Here is a 20,033-nt window from a genome sequence, read left to right as displayed (position 1 = left end):
ACATGTTATTAACTGAGGTCTGTAGTTTACCTTAGGGTTCACTCTCTGGATTGTACGTTTTGTGGGTTTTGACAAATGAATAATGCCACATATTCATTATTGTAGTATCATACGGAATAGTTTCACTGCCCTAAAAATGTCTTGTGCTCCACCTATTCCTCCCTCCTGAATCCCTGGTAACTGTGGATACTACTGTCTCCATAGTTTTGCCTTTTCCAGAATGTCCTATCGTTGGAATCATAGTGTGTAGCCATGTCAGATGGGCTTCTTTCAGTTAACTTGATGCATGTAAAGTTCCCCCATGTCCCGTTGTGTCTTGGTAGCTCACTTCTTTTTATTTTATTCTTTTAGATTGTTGAACAGATAAATACAAAACTGCCATCATCATTTGTAGAAAAACTTTTCATACCATCATCTAAACTACTATTTTTGCGTTATCATAAAGAAAAGGAGGTAAGTGTGGCATTGACAAGGACTTTTGGTCACTTCAGTCATTGAAGAGTTGACTCAAGTTACTTACTAGGCTACATAAATGAAATGGAGTGAAATGATAAGTGTTTTAAAATATAGTGATTAAATGATTTATATAACTTAGTATTTGTTGATTGTCATACTGTGCCACATACTCTTTTCAGATTTCCATGATTTGTTTTTATTAAGTTTGTTTTATTAAAATTTCATAAAACAAGCAGCTGTTAATTTATCAAGTTATAAATTCAGAGATACTGTGTATGTCATAAATTTCATTATTAGCTTCTCAGCCGACTCCCAGTCAAAACCACTACAGGCTTTCCAAGTAGATAGAGGAAAAGTAATTGTAATAAATAGCTCTTTTTATGTGTGTTTTGATCCCAGCCATTTTTTAAAAATGGCTTTTTAAGAACTTTTAATTTAGAGGACTCTGTAATAAAGTTTTGAAGATTTTTATAAACTTACTGACATAAATTTACTGACACATGTAGGTTCCCTAAGGTTGGGTTTTATTTTTTTTTTATTTTTTATTTTTTTTAAAGATTTTATTTATTTATTTGAGAGAGCGAGAATGAGAGAGAGTACATGAGAGGGGGGAGGGTCAGAGAGAGAAGCAGGCTCCTCGCCGAGCAGGGAGCCCGATGCGGGACTCGATCCCGGGACTCCAGGATCATGACCTGAGCCGAAGGCAGTCGCTTAACCAACTGAGCCACCCAGGCGCCCCTAAGGTTGGGTTTTAAAAAAAATTTAGGTCTTTGGTGTTTTGGACAGTGAATTTATTGGTCTTAAAATTGATTTGTACCATCACATTATGCAGTTAGTAATTTTATTTTCCATTTAATTATCACTTTCCTGAATTCTCTCTTTAAAGGTTGTTGCTGTAGCCCATGCTGTTTATCAAGCAGTGCTCAGCCTGAAGAATATTCCTGTTTTGGAGACTGCCTATAAATTAATTTTGGGGGAAATGACTTGTGCCCTAAACAACCTGCTACATAGTCTACAACTTCCTGATGCCTGCTCTGAAATAAAACATGAGGCTTTTAAAAATCACGTATTCAATGTAGACAATGCAAAATTTGTAGTTATATTTGACCTCAGTGCCCTGACTACAATTGGAAATGCCAAAAACTCACTAATTGGGGTGAGTTTTTACTTGCAGTGCTTTGTTTTATTCTCACTTAACCGTCTCTTCATTGCATGTTTACCTGTCTTATTTACTACTATTACCATGTCAGTATTTCCAGAGTCACTGTAGAGCACACTGCCATATGTAGGACATGCCTGGATAATTAAAGTTGACAGGAATGTTTTCTTGCCATTGTATTTTGCTTTCCTCTTCCTTTCCTTGACAACGCTTCAAAGATTTTTTGTATTTTATTTTTTAAAAAATGTCTTTTATGAATTTGTATGTATTCTAGCATGCTTATAAAAAATTTGTCAACATTTTCCACAGCTCAGATTTGTATAGTTCTTTTAATATGCAACTCCTTCTTCCCTGCTTTTCTCCTCTTCACTAACGTTAGTGCTTACATATGGTCTTCCTTTTTGAGTGCCTAGTTTTCTCTAGGAATATTCATATATTCTTTTGGGAATGGAATAAAGATTTCTTCCTTTTAAGAAATTTGACGTGACCTTGCTTTTGATTGATAATTATTGCTTTATTTTTTTCCCTTCTGTTAGACCTTGCAGGATTGGAAGACATTACTTTTAATAAAAAAAAAAAAAGGATATAATTAAGGGATAAAGTTTTCTAAAAGAGAAGGGAGGGGAAAGTCAAGTTTGATGTTTAGATTTGCATGCTTTCCTGATTAGATTGCCTTGTATCACTCAATGAGTAGCAGTCCCTTCCCTCACTGCTAGTCATGGCTGATGGTGTACAGTAAACTCTACTCAGACCCTAAAATTTCATTGTTGAGGAATTGACATTGTATATAGATTTGAGGAGGTTTTTTGTCTTGCATTCTGGAAACAGGGAGAGTGGGTCAGGAAGGGGCGGTTAGGTGTAATGGAGTGTATTAGCAGCAGAAGGAAAAGGGAAGGATGGGTAAAGCTTAAGAGTGGCAAGATGTTCCTTTTTTCTCATTGGACAGGGCACCTTGCCATGTGTAGTGTATCGAAAATTGAGGAGAGGCAATTTGCTACATTGGGGGGTACAGAGGACTTTGTTTAAATCAGGACTCAGTAGACTACAGCCTATGGGCCAAATACAGCTCAATATCTTTTTCTCTCTCTTTTTTTAAAAAAATTACTTTATTTGAGAGACAGAGCGAGCACGAACATAAACAGGGAGAGGGGCAGGAGGAGAGGGAGAAGGAGGCTCCCCACTGGGCAAAGAGCCTACCGTGGGGCTCGATCCCAGGACCCTGAGATCATGACCTGAGCCGAAGGCAGACACTTAACCGACTGAGCCACCCAGGCACCCGTTTTTTTCTCTCTTTAAAAAAATATCTTTATTGCTATATAATTCAAACATCATACAATTCCCACTTAAAGTGTACAGCTCAGGGGCACCTGGGTGACTCAGTCGGTGAAGCGTCCAACTCTTGATTTCAGCTCAGGTCATGATCTGAGCCACCCAGGCGCCCCTGTCATTTTAACTTCTAAAAATTTAAAATATTTTGAGGAATAAGCTCGTGTGTCTTGGAGGAGCCAAACATTTGTTTTCGTTTGTACATCATCAGATGTGGGCGCTATCTCCAACTGTCTTTGCCCTGCTGAGTAAGAATCTGATGATTGTGCATGGTGACCTGGCTGTTCACTTCCCTGCCATTCAGTATGCCGTGCTCTACACATTGTATTCTCATTGTACCAGGTACTGTACTGTACAGATACTTCTTGTAAACAGGGGGGTTTTTTTTGTTTTTTTTTTTTCATTTTTATAGGGGAGGATGGGCTCTTGAAAGTATAGATTTTTAAAAATACGTGTTGACTTTGGAGTTACCTTTTTTTTTTTAAATTAGAGATGAAAAGATGATTTTCCCTTTGTCTTCCAGGCACGATCACTTTATATCTAGTAGTCTTAGTTCTTCATCCCCATCTTTGTTTGATGGAGCTGTGATAAGTACTGTAACTACAGCTACAAAAAAACATTTCTCAATTATACTGAATCTCCTGGGAATATTGCTTAAGAAAGATAATCTTAACCAGGATACAAGGTAACTAAATAATATTTCCTAATATTAAGTGTTCTTAACTTTTATTAACTTAGCTATGTAATTTGAGGATAGGAAATCCAGATTATCGAGGTAGTAGGGTGGAGCAGTTTCATTATGAAACACTTCAAAATACAGCTTTATTATTTAGTCTAGGATTTCTTGTTCTTTCCCAAAAGAATTAAATGAAACCTCCCTGCCCTGCAATGTTTTGTAGAAGAATGTATCTGTAGAGGTTTTTTTAATATTCTTTGCTCCAACTTAATGCTAGTTTAGGGAAATTTTTTTTTCTTTCTTTTTTTTTTTTAAGATTTTATTTATTTGAGAGAGCGTGTGAGCATGAGCAGGGGGAAGGGGGAAAGGGAGAGAGAGAAGCAGCTTTCCCGCTGAGCAGGGGGCCCCACATGGGGCTCCATCCCAGGATCCTGAGATCATAACCTGAGCTGAAGGCAGACCTTAACTGATTGAGCCACCCAGGCGCCCTGGGGAAATTTTCTTAAAAAGCATACAACTTTTTGACAAAGGAATTTCTATAGTTTCAGTTTTTCCTGTTGCTTGAGATGTTTAAAAAAACCAAAAGCAAAGTAATGTAAGAAGAATATATTTTTATATTTTTCTTTCTTTTTTAATGTAAAGTCAACTGGCTATTTTGTGTTTCAGGAAACTGTTAATGACCTGGGCTTTGGAAGTGGCTGTTTTAATGAAGAAGTCTGAAACATATGCACCTTTATTTTCTCTTCCATCTTTCCATAAATTTTGCAAAGGCCTTTTAGCCAACAGTAAGAGTCTGTGATTTTTAAAAATTCTGTTACCTGCTCTTACAAGGGATCTTTGGTCATGAGAGAAAGATAGTCACTTGAACATTTTCATAACATGAAATGTATAATTCCTATCTCAGTGGCAGATGCATAATCTGTCTTAACTTCTTTTTTTTTTTTTTTAAAGATTTTATTAATTTGGCAGAGAGAGAGACAGCGAGAGAGGGAACATAAGTAGGGGGAGTGGGAGTGGGAGAGGAAGAAGCAGGCTTCCCGCTGAGCGGGGAGCCTGATGCGGTACTCAATCCAGGACCTGAGCTGAAGGCAGATGCTTAACAACTGAGCCACTCAGGCACCCCGTCTTAAGTTATTCTTAATATGTAATTTGTTTTTAAGTGATTGTCACATTTTTAAGCTTATGTGAATGTTTTTACATTCCGTATACTTCTAAATTTCTTTAAGAAAATGGTTGAGGTGAAGGCTTGTGACGTTGGGTTTTGTTGAATGTGTGATTTTCCCAAACAAGGGTCCTAGGCAGGAGCAGGGCCTCGTCCCTGGGAGGCACTTAACTGTTGAATGAGTGAATGGGTTCGGGAAGTTACGACATACGGGTATATAATTTCTTTTGGCAAGCTGAAAGTGTCTTTTAATTCCTAATAGCTCTTGTTGAAGATGTGAATATCTGTCTGCAAGCATGCAGCAGTCTACATGCTTTGTCTTCTTCTTTGCCAGACGATCTTTTACAGAGGTATGGACTAAAGATCCTATCATCTCACCCTAGTCCTAATAACTTAAAGCTGTTGCCACACTCATATTATCTGTTTCATCTTTTTGTAGGTGTGTTGATGTTTGCCGTGTTCAGCTTGTCCATAGTGGAACTCGTATTCGACAAGCATTTGGAAAGCTGTTGAAATCAATTCCTTTAGATGTTGTTTTGAGGTATAACAGTTGTGTTGGAACAAAAGCATCCCACTGTTTGACTGCCTAGTAGTCCTTTAGGAAGAGACAAATTGCCTAATAGTGAATTAATGTCATGTCTCGTATGGCACCTCTCAGTGACTGAAGAGATGCCAGAGGATCAAATTGTGCAGGTCTAGAAGAAAGTAACAAAGTTTAATATTTTTTATAAACTTAGAAGCTCATGATAATAAGTACTGAATAATTTATATAATATATATAATAATATATATAGTAATTTTTTTAAAAAAAGATTTTATTTATTTATTTGACAGAGACAGCGAGAGAGGGAACACAAGCAGGGGGAGTGGGAGAGGGAGAAGCAGGCTTCCCGCTGAGCAGAGAGCCTGATGTGGGGCTGGATCCCAGGACCCTGGGATCATGACCTGAGCTGAAGGCAGACGCCCAACGACTGAGCCACTCAGGCACCCCTATATATAATAATTTATAACATATGCCAAAATGTGTTTCTTAGTACAGTTATTTGAAGAATTCAAGTGTAATCTTTATTGTTTTTGATTAAATTAATTTTCAAGTTGTAACATCTTTATTTTGAAGTCTCAGTTTTATTTTTTCATTCCTACATTTAGTTAGCAAGGAAATAGCCCATTTACAGTATGAAGTAACCTTTTAACTAAAACATTTTGTGTAACAGTGACTTTATTTTCTTTCTCCAGCAATAACAATCACACAGAAATTCAAGAAATTTCTTTAGCATTAAGAAGTCACATGAGCAAAGCACCAAGTAACACATTCCATCCACAAGATTTCTCTGATGTTATTAGTTTTATTTTGTATGGGAATTCTCACAGAACAGGGTAAGATTTTCTTTGACTCCTTCATGTGCGAAAGTAACTTAAATATTCTTGAATATCTTGACCCCATTCCCATTTTGAGGAGAAAATATGTCCGGAGTGGCAGAACAGAAAGTGATATCTTCTCAAATGGGTTATTTTTGTTTTCGGCAGTAAGAAGAATTGCTTTGAAGATAGTATCTGAAGAAACAAAAATGGGTTTTGAGATTGAAATATGTTGACAGTTAACTGTTCTGACCTAGTCATGAATGCTTTGGGGACAGGCCTAGGGACATAGACATTTTGCAGATGCTTAGTTGCAATGAATGTTTTATCCTGATAGCTGAAGTGTCATAAGCCGTTTACCCCTAATAAGCCATCCACACCATACCCCATTCTGGTTTTAACTGTAAAAGACCTCACAATGAAAGATAGGGATATAATGCTTCTCCGTATTAAAGGTTTTGCCTTTTTGAGGTAGGAAAAATTGTAGTCCCCTACTCCTATTCCTGTGGCAATTTTTTTTTTTTTTTTTTTTTAATGAAGTTGTCATTGTCTGTTAAATATGAAACTGCTTTTCCCAGGAAGGACAATTGGTTAGAAAGATTGTTCTATAGCTGCCAGAGACTGGATAAGCGTGACCAATCAACAATTCCCCGAAATCTTCTAAAGACAGATGCTATCCTTTGGCAGTGGGCTATTTGGGAGGCAGCACAGTTCACTGTCCTCTCTAAGTTGAGAACCCCATTGGGCAGAGCTCAGGATACCTTCCAGACCATTGAAGGTAATCAGCTCTTTGTGCTTTTTCAAACTTTGTGATATAAATACTTTCAAACCCTTCTTATAGTAAGAAAGAATGGACTTCTTACCTTTGTTAAAACAAAAATTTGAGAGTATACGCTTTGTTTATCTTTAATACTCTGACAAACTTTCATCGAGTAATTGTGTTGACAACAACATGGTTATGTACTTGTGTTCAAAAACTAGGGGATTTGTGTAGAGAAAACTTTTTTTTCCCCTAAAATAAGAGATCTTTCATGTTGGGAGTTTTGTTTTTAAATGATGGATGTACAGAGGATGCTTGATAAATGTAATTTTGTGAAATTATCTCCACCTTCTAGAATCTTTAAAGATTTCTTTTAAATTTGGAATGTTGTCTTTGCTTTAAGGTATCATTAGAAGTCTTGCAGCTCACACATTAAATCCCGATCAAGATGTTAGTCAGTGGACAACTGCAGACAATGATGAAGGCCACAGTAGCAACCAGCTTAGACTTGTTCTTCTTCTGCAGTATCTGGAAAATTTGGAGAAGTTAATGTATAATGCATACGAGGGGTGCGCTAATGCATTAACATCACCTCCCAAGGTTGGTTTCAGTGGGCTGAGTGTTGCTTTGTAGCATTTTCATGGGCAAGCCTGGCAGTGCTTGTAGAGCTTAAATCACCATACTCTTGTGTATTTGAGACATCTATACCTAGAATCTTAACCAATCCTGAGCTCTTCTTTTTCTTTATTCTAAAGGTCATTAGGACTTTTTTTTATACTAATCGCCAAACTTGCCAAGACTGGCTGACACGGATCCGACTTTCCATTATGAGGGTTGGGTTGTTGGCAGGCCAGCCTGCTGTGACCGTGAGACACGGCTTTGACTTGCTTACAGAAATGAAGACAAATCTATCTCAGGTAAAGTGTATTTGGAGTTAATTTTAAATCTGTTAATTAGAAAAATTTGAGTTTAATTCCTTTATTGTGATTTAATCTATGGATGAAATAAGTTAAAATTTCTGTTCATTCAAAACTTATATTTCAAAGGTTTTGATTCAATATTTTGTAAAAGCAAGAACTTCCAAATCACCTATTCATATTTTGTACTTAGAACATGTCAAAATATGTATTACTTATGTTTAAGGTTGGAACTTTAAAGGTAATTCTTAGAAATTTGTAGAAGAAAATTCTCATCATAATTTTTAAGAATTGTATAATGTATAGGAACGTATATATAATTTATAATGTATGCAAAGGTACATATAATGTTACATGGGGAAAGTGCTGGCTTATAGATGGGTTCAGTAAGTGGAATCCAAAAATAACAAATGTTTATTTTTAAAGATTTATTTGACAGAGACAGTGAGAGAGGGAATACAAGCAGGGGGAGTGGGAGAGGGAGAAGCAGGCTTCCCGCTGAGCAGGGAGCCTGATGGGGGCTTGATCCCAGGACCCTGGGATGTAAGCCGAAGGCAGACACTTAACGACTGAGCCACCCAGGCGCCCTGCAAATGCTTATTAATTAGATATAATATCAGTAAGCAGTATTCAGACATAAAATTAAAATTAAAATTAATAATCTTTTAATTCATGTAAAGATTGACACCCATGTGTTGTTAAGGTTGTTACGTTTTGTAGATACATTATGCGTAAATTTTCAAGAATTCTGATCTAATAATATAATACCATTGTAAAAATAACTGTGAAATACATTTGCCTTTAAATGGGCTTAGATTGTGATCAGTAGTAAATTTAGTAGATTTTAATGGTATTGAGATCTATGATTAATTTTTCTGAATGAACTCTCAGGGGAATGAATTGGAAGTAACCATCATGATGGTGGTAGAAGCGCTGTGTGAGCTTCATTGTCCTGAAGCTATACAGGGAATTGCTGTCTGGTCATCTTCCATTGTTGGAAAGAATCTTCTCTGGATTAATTCAGTGGCCCAGCAGGCTGAAGGGAGGTAAGTTGGAAGGAAGGAAATAGGTGATAGGTTGTCTTTACATTTAAATCCTCTATTCCTGGGGTGCCTGGGTGGCTCAGTCATTAAGCGTCTGCCTTCAGCTCTCCCTCTCCCACTCCCCCTGCTTGTGTTCCCTCTCTTGCTCTGTCTCTCTCTGTCAATAAATAAAATCTTAAAAAAAAAAAAAAATCCTCTGTATTCCTGGCTAACATTGTAGTTAAATGTTAAAACGGCTTTGTTCAGTTTCAGCAATTGAAACTTGCTGTAAGTCACTTTAATAGGAGTCATCTTTAGTCTGTTCTTTAAGTAGCAGCAAAACTTAGATGCCTTTCTTATTTATGGATTAGTAAGAAGTCTTCCTTAAAGTAAGATCTGCCCATTGTTTTGTAAATTAATTTCTTCCTTCCTTCCTTCCTTCCTTCCTACCTTCCCTCCTTCCTTCTCTCCTTCTCTTTCTTTTTGTCTTTCTTCCTGTATTTCTTTCCATCTTTCTGTCTCTCTTGATAGGGAGCAGGGAAAAGGGACGGAGGGAGAGGGAGAGAGAGAATTTCAAGGGAGCTCCATGCCTGGCACAGAGCCTGATGTGGGGATTGATCTCATGATCCTGAGATCATGACTTCAGCCTAAATCAAGAGTTAGACGCTTAACCAACTGAGCTACCAGGCGCCCCATACTTGTTTTATATATTTTTGAACTTGATCCGTAATTGATAACCTTTCATTTCAGAGTCTGGTACAAACTAGAGTACTTGCTCATTAGCCCTGTGCACTCAACATTTAAACTTACTTGATTTCGCTAGGTAAATGAACATGAACCATAATAGTCTGTGTATATTTTTGTCAGTTTTACCAAATCTGGAAAATGTAGGAAATAAAGAACTCATAATTCCATCTGCCAGTGAAAACTGTTAGTTTTGGTGTACATGCCATTTTAGTTCTTTTTTTCTTTCATACACAGTCTTTTCCCAGAAATCACTGTGTTTTTGCTGGTTACCTCATTTTGCTTTTGCCACTCAGCAATATTTTAAAAAATATTTTTCCCATGTTAAATATTCTACAGTGTTAATTTTATTGGAAGGTAAGGTTATTTTTTATGTTTTTTACTAATCTTAATGTACCATGGTACTTAATTCTTTAAACTATAGCTTATAGTTGTGTTTATTTTCTTTGAATTCATTCCTTCAAGTTGATTTACTAGAAGAAAGGCTATAGACCATAAGGCTTATGGTTCATTCTTTTGCTAAGTTACTATACAGAAAACTGTTTCCAGTTTAATCCCTAACAATAGAAAAATAACCCCTTCCCTTCACCTTTGTATTGAGGGTCTCTGAAAAACAGCCCTGCCATCATCATCAGTGAAGATAGTTTTAATTTACATTTGTTTATTAATGATTAATAGTAGGACTTTCCCCATATGTTCTGTTGATCATTTGTGATTTTTTGTGATTTTTAAAAATGTAGATTATGTCTTCATGGGCTCTCATTTTTTCCTGTATTGATCTGTGAGATTTTATTATACAGCGAGATTGTTGATGCTATCTAATTTCTTGCTTTGTAATTTGTTTTTAATATTTATGGTGTTTTGGGTACTTAAAAGTTTCAAATTATGTCATTAGTATCTGTTACTTTTTGAATTCTTAAAAATTTATTCTTCTTAGCCTTTGTGTACATTGAAATCAGATACTTACCGGTATTTTCTGTTATATATTTTTTTTAAAGTGAAGGATACCTTTGTGTTTTTTCCCTAAGATTTTATTTATTTATTTGAGAGAAAGAGAGTGAGAAGGAGAGAACGAGAGGTGGGAAGGGGCAGAGGGAGAGAGAGAGATGCAGACTCCCTGCTGAGCAGGGAGCCTGATGCGGGGCTTGATCCTGGGACCCTGAGATGATGACCTGAGCCAAAGGCAGACTCTTAACCGCTTAACTGACAACTCCCCAGGCGCCCCTTCTGTTACTGTATAATGCCTTTTTTTTTTTTTAAGATTCTGTTTATTTATTTATTTGAGAGAGAGAGATGTGCACAGTAGGGAAGGACAGAGGGAGACGGTGAAAGTCTGAAGAGACTCCACACTGAGTGAGACGCCTGGTGCAGGGCTTGAGATCATGACCTGAGCCGAAACCAGGAGTCCAGACGCCCAACCAACTGCGCCACGCAGTCGCCCCTCCCTTTTTTTTTTTTTTGAATTTATTTTCATTTGTTGTGAGGAAAAAAATAAAATTTTGTGCACCCCAACCCCACACAAAATAATTAACTCATTGTCTCCACTCGGTTTATTTATTTCCCTGCTCAATTTGTTGAGTGATTAATTTTTTGTTTGTTTTTTTTTGGAAGTGCTGTGGATAATTAAAAATAGCGACTGTTTGAATTTGCATTAAAGGTTTGAAAAGGCCTCTGTGGAGTACCAGGAGCACTTGTGCGCCATGACAGGTATCGACTGCTGCATCTCCAGCTTTGAGAAATCTGTTCTCACGTTGGCCAACGCTGGGCGTAATAGTGCCAGCCCCAAACATTCTCTGAACGGTGAGCATCTGGAATTTAAATAAAAAGCTGTAGTCAGATAGTTTGTACTGACGATCTTACTGTGTATTTTTAGATTTCTGTGCTCTTTAAAATATTTATAACTGCCCTGGATCTCTCTGTTTTATAAAATACATTCACTCAGGTGAATCCAGAAAAACTGTGTTGTCTAAGCCAACTGACTCTTCCCCTGAGGTTATAAATTATTTGGGAAATAAAGCGTGTGAGTGCTACATTTCCATTGCTGATTGGGCTGCCGTACAGGAGTGGCAGAATGCTATCCACGACTTGAAGAAGAGTACCAGCAGCACTTCTCTCAACCTGAAAGCTGATTTCAACTACATAAAGTAAGGACTTTTTTCATTTAAATAAATTTTCAGTAGCTTTAAAGTCTTCCTCTGTGACAGAAAAATATTAAAATTGGTCATACCTACTATTGCAAGATATTTGAAGTTCTAATAATATTGCTGTTTGAAAATGACTACAATGAGAAACCAACATTAGAGGTGAGGAAGGTATTCATGCAGTGGGAAAACAGTCTTGTCACTGTTGAAACAGTCATTCGGTATTGATTCTTAGAGCTTACAAAATAAATATAAAGAGAAATTTGTTACTGCTTTAGAAAGGGTCACATTTGATGACTGTTTCTAAAGTAGGTTTGAATTGATTGAAAATATTCTAAGGAGTGCAGTTTATGAACATTTATAAATTAAATTCCCTTTCTTGTCTTTTTTCTTCTTGTTGTTCCTCTGTGTATTTATTAATACCTTAATTTAAAATGTATGTACTGGGGCGCCTGGCTGTCTCAGTTGGTAGAGCATGCGACTCTCGATCTTGGGGTCATGAGTTCGAGTCCCACATTGGGTGTAGAGATTACTTAAATAAATATTTAAATTTAAAAACCCCACAAAATATTCCCTTAATTCAAAATCTGTATACCCGTAAGTGGCTTGGACACAGGTCATTAGCTGTCCCTCCCATCGAGAAGCCCAGCTTCTAAAAAGTAAATGTGTTAATGGGTAATTTCTCCATTGAGCATGTACTATATGCCAGTCAGTGGGGTGCAACATTTCATGAAACACGAGTTCTGACCCTTGAGGAGCTCCCTTCTAGAGGAGACACAGACAGACAGACAGACAAGGTTGGGAATGCCATCAGCATGACATTTGAGCAAAGACTTGAGGAAACCGGTCTGATGGAAGAATTATGTGCTTTGAGTGTTCTGGAAATACCCTGGAGGCCACTCTGGTTGAAGCAGAGTGAATAATAAGAGATAAGGGTAGAGAGTAGGAGGGAACTGTGAGAAGGACTTTGACTCCTAATGAGAGAGAAAATCTTCGGTGAGATTTGAACAGGAGAGGCATGTCCTGATCTGACTTAGTGGTTCACTCTGCTGTGTTGTGAAGAGACTAGGTGGATTGATGGCAGGGGTGGTGGCATGTAGACTACTAACCTGTGGGACAGAGGTAGAGGGAGAAACAGACACTAATTGAAGTAGGAGCACACAGGACAATGAGGTGTGTTTAAGGTGCAAATGAAACATGCAGAGGAGATTGTTTAATACGCAATTAAGAATTGGATTTGGAGCAAAGGAGAAAAGTCTAAGCTAGAGAATGATTTGGGGATCATTTGCATGTAGGTGACAGTAAAAAACCCTCTTTTCAAACTCCTGTGTACTCCAGAGCCTTTGTAAGCTACCCAGTTAACAGATAAAGCCCTGGGGATGGGTGAGTGAAAAGTAAAGAGGGCCAAGGACAGAATCCTTACAAGCATCTTTGTTAAGGGAGGGGAGATGAAGCCATTGATAAAAAACACAAAGACACTGAGGAAGGAAGAGTTCCGAGATGTAGGAGAACCAGACTGGGGTAGTCTGCCTTGTTAGGAGTTCCAGAGACTGCACGCAAGAAGAGCTTTGGAGAGAGAGAGAGAGAGAGAGAAGGAGAAGCAGCCAGGCTGAATACTATTGAGTAGTGAAGAAACTTGGAAATCAAAGGCTCTAAAGATTATTTGGGTAGTGAGTTCTTCATGAAGTCAAGGAGAGGAAGCTGTGGCTGGAGGACAATGTTGTGTATTGAAGTATTGGAGAGATTAAGTGTTCTTTTAAGCTCAGGCGAAGGAGTGACTAGAAAGCAGAGGTTGAAGAAACAGGATAAAGAACATTGATTGAAGGGTTAACTGGAAAAAAGAACCCTCCTTTTTTGCACCCAAGGAAAGTAGTTGGATATGGACAGAGTTTTGGGAGCGGGTAGATGGTGGATTAAGAGTAAGAGTAGAGGAAATGAAAGCCTGTCGGGCTGTGTGTATGTGTGTGTGTGTGTTTTGAGGAGTCAGTCATTAGCTGAGAGTGTGAGGGCATTGTAGAGCCTAGTGGGGACACAGGGAACCTGCCACTGGAGAGAAGTCAGACCCTGTAGTGGCAGGAATGATAAGGGTGTTATTACCAAACCTCGACAGTTCCATCAGTTGCGGCTCACATGAGAAGCGCGTGGTTGCCTTGGTCCAGGCTTGGAGCTTATAAGGGGGAGGCAGATGCAGTCATTGATGTTACATTTCTAGTGCTGGATTCAGGCTGTGTTGTAAGGGAGGGGCACAGCAAGAGGGACAGGAAAAGAAGAGTGGATTAATGGAAAAGAGAGATTAAGAAACCGAGTCATCGTCTTGGTTGGAAAGCAGCTATAGTAGGAATGGGAACAGAGTGAGTGTCTGAAAGTAGCAGCCAGTAGGTAGGGAGCTAGAAGGTCTCTCGTCCTAGCATTGATGCTACATGACTAAAGGAGTTTCAGAGGCATAAGGAGATGGAAAGGAAGAATTCAGATGACATAAGGAGATGGAAAGGAAGAATTCTTTTAAATAAGAGAAACAGCGGGGTGCCTGGGTGGCTCAGTTGTTAAGCGTCTGCCTTCGGCTCAGGTCATGATCCCAGGGTCCTGGGATCCAGCCCCACATCGGGCTCCCTGCTCAGCGGGAAGCCTGCTTCTCCCTCTCCTACTCCCCCTGCTTGTGTTCCCTCTCTCGTGCTCTGTCAAATAAATAAATAAAATCTTAAAAAAAAAAAAAAAAGAGAAACCGCTTCTGTGGAACACGTTGGAGAAGGGAGAGAGGGAGGGAGGCCAGCAGTGAAAGGTGGGATGAGATGGAAGGCTAAGATAATAGAACAGGAGCCCCCCAGGGGCCTGGGCTTTAGGTGGGGAATGGGGCCATGTAGCGAATTTAGAGGTAGTTTGGGGAGAATCAGATGTTAGCATTGCCCTGAAGAGATCTGTCAGTTTGTTGGATGGGCCCCCGAAGATAACAGGCTACAAAAAGAGGAAGGAAACATGGAGGGGTGAGTATGCTAAACTGTGAATGACTACTATAGCTGTGGCTTTCTGGTTTGCCACTCTGATTTTAGTGCTAATTAAATCGGTAGTCACATCTTCAAAATAGAAATAAAAAATGATGGCCTACATAGAAGGAACCTCATCAAGAGAATGCTGTGTAACTGTGCTGTGTTTTTCTAGAATTTGTTCTACTTTTTTTGAATGATCCCACAGGCTGGATAAGTGTAATACAAGCTAACTGGTATTTTAATTACAGATCACTAAGCAGTTTTGAATCTGGAGAATTTGTTGAGTGTACTGAGCAATTAGAATTGTTACCAGGAGAAAATATCAGTCTACTTGCTGGAGGATCAAAAGAGAAAATAGGTATTTGAAATAATAATCTTAGAATTAAGTATTTTATAGACAAGTTGCTCAAGATGTTTGGCTTAGTATTTTACTGGAAAATCTGGAAGTTTTTGTACATTTATTTTGGAGCAGAATCATATGTTAAGGAACATCTTTAGGTCTGTTTTACTTATATTTGATTTGGCAAATAAAAACAATGTAAGTAAAATTAAACTAAAAAAAGGCTATTGTAAGACTTTGAGATTTATCTAGCCACGTTTGAAAAAGTTTAAGTAGTCTTTAAGCTAAATATTTTTCTTGACCTTTTACTGTGGTTCATTAACTTTCTTACCACAACTGAACATCATGTAAAATATTACACTAACGTTAGTATGGTGGGTAGTTTGTGTGTTAGTATTGAGTTGCTAGATTCAGTAAGGTTTGCAAAGTAGGGCTAGATTTGCCCTTTGAAATGTAGTAGGTTGATTTGCTGATTTTGGAACTTTGGAAATCAGCTGTTTTGAGGCAGGTCTGAGATATAATTTGAATGTGGACTATATTTTTTACATAGCTATCAGAAATGCTTAATCATAGTGTTCAGCTACCTGCATTTAAATATGAAAGAATGTTTTCATTGGTGATAACTTTTTAATACTGTCAAAATATCTTATCACTCTTAACACATTAAAAGCAAATTAACTTCACGGAATTTATTTAACTTCTGTAGATATGAAAAAACTGCTTCCTAGTATGTTAAGTCCGGATCCAAGGGAACTTCAGAAATCCATTGAAGTTCAGTTGTTGAGAAGTTCTGTTTGTCTGGCAACCGCTTTAAACCATATAGAACAAGATCAGAAGTGGCAGTCCATAACTGAGTAAGTTTAATCCTAAAGAGGTTGGTGTGCACTGTGTATACCATATGGTAAATGTATGTCCTTTGGGGAGGAGTCGATTACGTGATCACTACAATGTTAGTCATGATAGCTTCATTTTAGTTGTAGAAGTCATATGACACAAGAATGCCACTTGGCAACATATATAGAGGTTGAAACTAACTAAACTGTAGAAATCCCCAGAAGCATGTCTTGACTTGCTTATGTAATTTTACTAAAGGGCAGGCAGCTCCTCTTCCTTCCTCCTCTTTGGATGCCACTATAGTAGCATCTTACCAAACCACCTTATCCCTTCAGTGATTACCAGGTTGGAAAATCTCATTTATTAATTGACAGTGAATATTTTGTTTCAGAAATGTGGTAAAGTACTTGAAGCAAACCTCCCGCATAGCTATTGGACCACTGAGACTTTCTACTTTAACAGTTTCACAGAATCTGCCAGTTCTAAGTACCTTACAGCTGTATTGCTCTTCTGCTTTGGAGAACACAGTTTCTAACAGACTTTCAACAGAGGTGTGTATGTGTGTATCCTTATCAGGATGTTCTTCTGAACATTAATAGGCATTCGTGTAGAAAAAAAAAATTTTTTTTTTTTAAGATTTATTTATTTGAGAGAGAGAGCGTGGAGAAGGGGCAGAGGGAGAGAATCTCAAGCAGACTCCCCGCTGAGCCTGGAGCCCAGCTTAGGGCTCAATGCCACACCTTTGAGATCATGACCTGAGCCAAAACCAAGAGTCAGATACCCAACTGACTGAGCCACCCAGGTGCCCCAAGATTTTTTTGACTTTTTAAAGTAGCATTTGTTGGACAAGCTAGTAAACCCAGAAATCTAAAATGTCATTTTCAGGCACATTTTCATTTGAGAAGTGTGTGAGGCAGATGGAGGAACCTAAGATATATCATTTCAAGGATGGCTAATTGCTTAATTTTTTTCTTTTTTTTTTGGAAGAAGGGTTGGTGTATATAAATATGTTTTCCATTGATGGGTGTTACAAATTTTAGATTTGATTAAAACAAAGACTCTCTTGGGCACCTGGCTGGCTCAATTGGTAGAGCATGCAGCTCCTGATCTCAGGGTTGTGAGTTCAAGCCCCATGTTGGGCGAAGAGCTTACTTAAAAAAAAAAAGTTAATAATAATAATGAAGACACCTCATCTCTTCCAGATAGGGTAAAGTTTAACCAAAGATGGGCCCTTCCCAAGGGAATTATAGTCTATGAGAATCTGCTTATAAAGCCAATAGTTTTATGTTTCTCTGTAATTCAACTTCTTTATAGTAAATATGCTGTGTTTATTTTTTATAAGTGTGCTTTATTCATTATATTGATAAATTGGAATTTTTTTTCCCCCCAAAACAAAGATTTTGCTCTTACAGTGTCTTTCCTCTTATGATCAGAAGACAGTGAAGAAAGTGGAGAGTTTAATTAGATGAGCCTGGAGTAGTTGGCTTATGGGGGTGCAGCTTACCTCAACCTATGAACATATGAGAGGCTGTTTACATTAAGTAGTTTTGGTTTTTCTCTGGCAGGATTGTCTTATTCCACTCTTCAGTGAAGCTCTGCGTTCATGTAAACAGCATGATGTGAGGCCATGGATGCAGGCATTAAGATATACCATGTACCAGAGTCAATTGTTGGAGAAAATAAAAGGTAATTAGGTTGGTTTTTTAATAGCTTTGATTGAGATATAATTTACACATTTTAAGTGTACAATTCCATGAGTTTTGACACATCTTCACCAGTGTAACCACCAATACAATTAAGATACAAAACATGGATCTTACCCCATAAGGTTTCCTTATGCCTCTTCCCAGTCACCTCTCCCATCTGTCCTGTCCTGGACAACCGCTGATTTGTCTTCTATCACTGTAGATTAGACACGTCTTTTTTTTTTTTTTTTTTAAAGATTTTATATATTTATTTGACAGAGAGACACAGAGAGGGAACACAAGCAGGGGGAGTGGGAGAGGGAGAAGCAGTCTCCCCCTGAGCAGGGAGCCCGATGCGGGGCTCCATCCCAGGACCCTGGGATCAAGACCTGAGCCAAAGGCAGACGCTTAAAGACTGAGCCACCCAGGTGCCCCAGATTAAACATGTCTTTACTAAAGTTTTATATAAATGGAATCCTACAGCTCTCTTGTGTCTGGCTTCTCTTGTTCAGCATTTTATTTTTAAGGTTTCCCCTATGTGTTGTGCAGTAGTACTGTGATCCTTCCTGTTGTTGAGTACTGCCCATTCTATGGGTATACCATAATTTATCTCTGGGTCTTTTGGTGGATATTGGAGTTGTTTATTTTAAAATTTGGACTACTATGTATAAAACTGCTATGAAATTCATGTACAGGTCTCTGGGTGGACATGTATTTGTGTTTCTCTTGAGTAAATGCCTATGAGTCAAATTGTTGGGTCATATAGTTTAATGTTAAAAATAGTTTGACATTTTCTAGAGAGTGTACATTTCTTCTGGCATCTTCATCCTTGGTAGTGCTGGGTCTTTAATTTTAGTCACTGGCACCAGTGTATAATAGTACCTCATTGTTTTATTTGCATTTTCCTGGTGATTAATGAGATTATGCATCTTTTCATTTGCATAGTGCCCATTGTATATCTTACTTTGTTAAGTGTTCAAATCCTGCCCATTTTTAATCAAGTCATAGACTTGTTTATTTGTTCTGGATACAAATTCTTTGTCAGATACAATGTACTGTGAATGTTAAGTTTTAAACACTCCAAGTGAATAGAGAAGTAGTACTTGTATATGTATTAGTAGGTCTCTCTTTTTTTTAAGTAGGTCTCATTTTTAAATTTTTAAAAATTTTTTATTTTTTTTTAGTAGGTCTCATTTTTAAGAAAGAACTGTCTGTCATGTTAAAGGGATGCTAGCGATTTACTTTATTGCTTAAAAATTGAAAAGTTGCCAGAATTCTGTAGAAGTTTAGTTGAAAATGTGGTAGCTAAGGTTACTGAATACATTTGTGTATTAAATTTCAAGTAAGGTTTTGCTGGGGTATGGACTTGGATTGCAGAGTGATTGCTGGGAACTGTGACTCACCTGGACCTTCCTTGCCATATACACTTGGGTTGGATCCTTAGCCCAGCATTTGCAAGTGGAAGGACCTAGGGCAAGCCATTAAACTTCTGAGTCACTTTCCTCTTCAGTCATGGGTATTTACTGCTCAGGAGATGCTTTTTTTTAAAGATTTTATTTATTTGATAGAGAGATAGTGAAAGCAGGAACACAAGCAGAGAGAGTGGGAGAGGGAGAAGCAGGCTTCCTGCTGAGCAGGGAGCCTGATATAGGGCTCGATCCCAGGACCCTGGATTCATGACCTGAGCTGAAGGCAGACACTTAACGACTGAGCCACCCAGGCGCCCCTGCTCAGGCGATTCTTATAAGGATTACAGGAAATAGCACAGAGCATGGCATATAATAGGACTACAGATATCATCTTCTTTCTCATCCTTCCCTTATTGAACAAGTTTTAAAATTGGGAATAAAAAGTCAGTAACCCAGCGGTTATAGTTGGAGACAGAACTCCACTCCTCCTCACTTTTTTTCCTTCTTCAGCAAGTGCTTATGAAGTGTGTGCTTTGTGCCAGGTATTGTGCTCCAAGTTGGGATGTAACGGTGAACAAGGCAAGCTTGTTTTCTGCATTCCAGGGACCACAGTGATTCTAAAGTCTAGCAGGGAAAACATCAAACAAGGGACAGCAGTATGGTGTGCTGAGTGGAAGTGCTTGTACATGGTGCTAAAGAACATGCAACAAGGGCACAGATTTAATCCTAGGGATCAGTCAGAACAGGATTTGGGGAGGAAGTAACATTTAAGCTGATACTTAAGGGAGGTAGGGATGAGATGGAAGGCAGTAGACTGGTTGGAAAAAAATATGTGAAGGCCAGCAGCATTAATGAAAGATTCTTAGGTGACAGTTTGCCTAAGGGAGAGTGGGAAGAGAGGAAGCTGAAGGAGATTGAGATTGGACTGAAATGCAAGACATCAGTGCCTTTCAAGGCAAATTCAGGAGTTGGGGTTTTGTCAGAGGCTGTGGGAAGCCATCAAAGGGAAGTTTAAGTGTTCATATTTACCTTTGTGTGAGATATTTCATTTGCCGGTTG

At 38.2% G+C, this 20,033-nt stretch overlaps 1 protein-coding gene across 1 annotated transcript in view; it reads left to right on the top strand.

Annotated features, from left to right (window-relative positions):
* SMG1 (SMG1 nonsense mediated mRNA decay associated PI3K related kinase) overlaps positions 1-20,033 on the top strand; it is a 104,359-nt gene that overhangs the window by 45,898 nt on the left and 38,428 nt on the right. The window contains exons 12-29 of the mRNA XM_021698052.1: positions 352-453; positions 1,343-1,612; positions 3,153-3,283; positions 3,465-3,626; positions 4,284-4,402; positions 5,042-5,129; positions 5,219-5,320; positions 6,016-6,156; positions 6,717-6,916; positions 7,302-7,498; positions 7,654-7,815; positions 8,707-8,861; positions 11,239-11,381; positions 11,524-11,725; positions 14,955-15,064; positions 15,753-15,900; positions 16,272-16,431; positions 17,446-17,566. Of these exons, the coding sequence (XP_021553727.1) occupies positions 352-453; positions 1,343-1,612; positions 3,153-3,283; positions 3,465-3,626; positions 4,284-4,402; positions 5,042-5,129; positions 5,219-5,320; positions 6,016-6,156; positions 6,717-6,916; positions 7,302-7,498; positions 7,654-7,815; positions 8,707-8,861; positions 11,239-11,381; positions 11,524-11,725; positions 14,955-15,064; positions 15,753-15,900; positions 16,272-16,431; positions 17,446-17,566 (2,713 nt within the window). The remainder of the gene's footprint in view (positions 1-351; positions 454-1,342; positions 1,613-3,152; positions 3,284-3,464; positions 3,627-4,283; positions 4,403-5,041; positions 5,130-5,218; positions 5,321-6,015; positions 6,157-6,716; positions 6,917-7,301; positions 7,499-7,653; positions 7,816-8,706; positions 8,862-11,238; positions 11,382-11,523; positions 11,726-14,954; positions 15,065-15,752; positions 15,901-16,271; positions 16,432-17,445; positions 17,567-20,033) is intronic.

Source organism: Neomonachus schauinslandi, chromosome 5 (genome assembly GCF_002201575.2).
Source record: "Neomonachus schauinslandi chromosome 5, ASM220157v2, whole genome shotgun sequence".
Lineage (NCBI taxonomy): Eukaryota > Metazoa > Chordata > Mammalia > Carnivora > Phocidae > Neomonachus > Neomonachus schauinslandi.
This window is presented reverse-complemented; position numbering and strand designations above follow the sequence as displayed.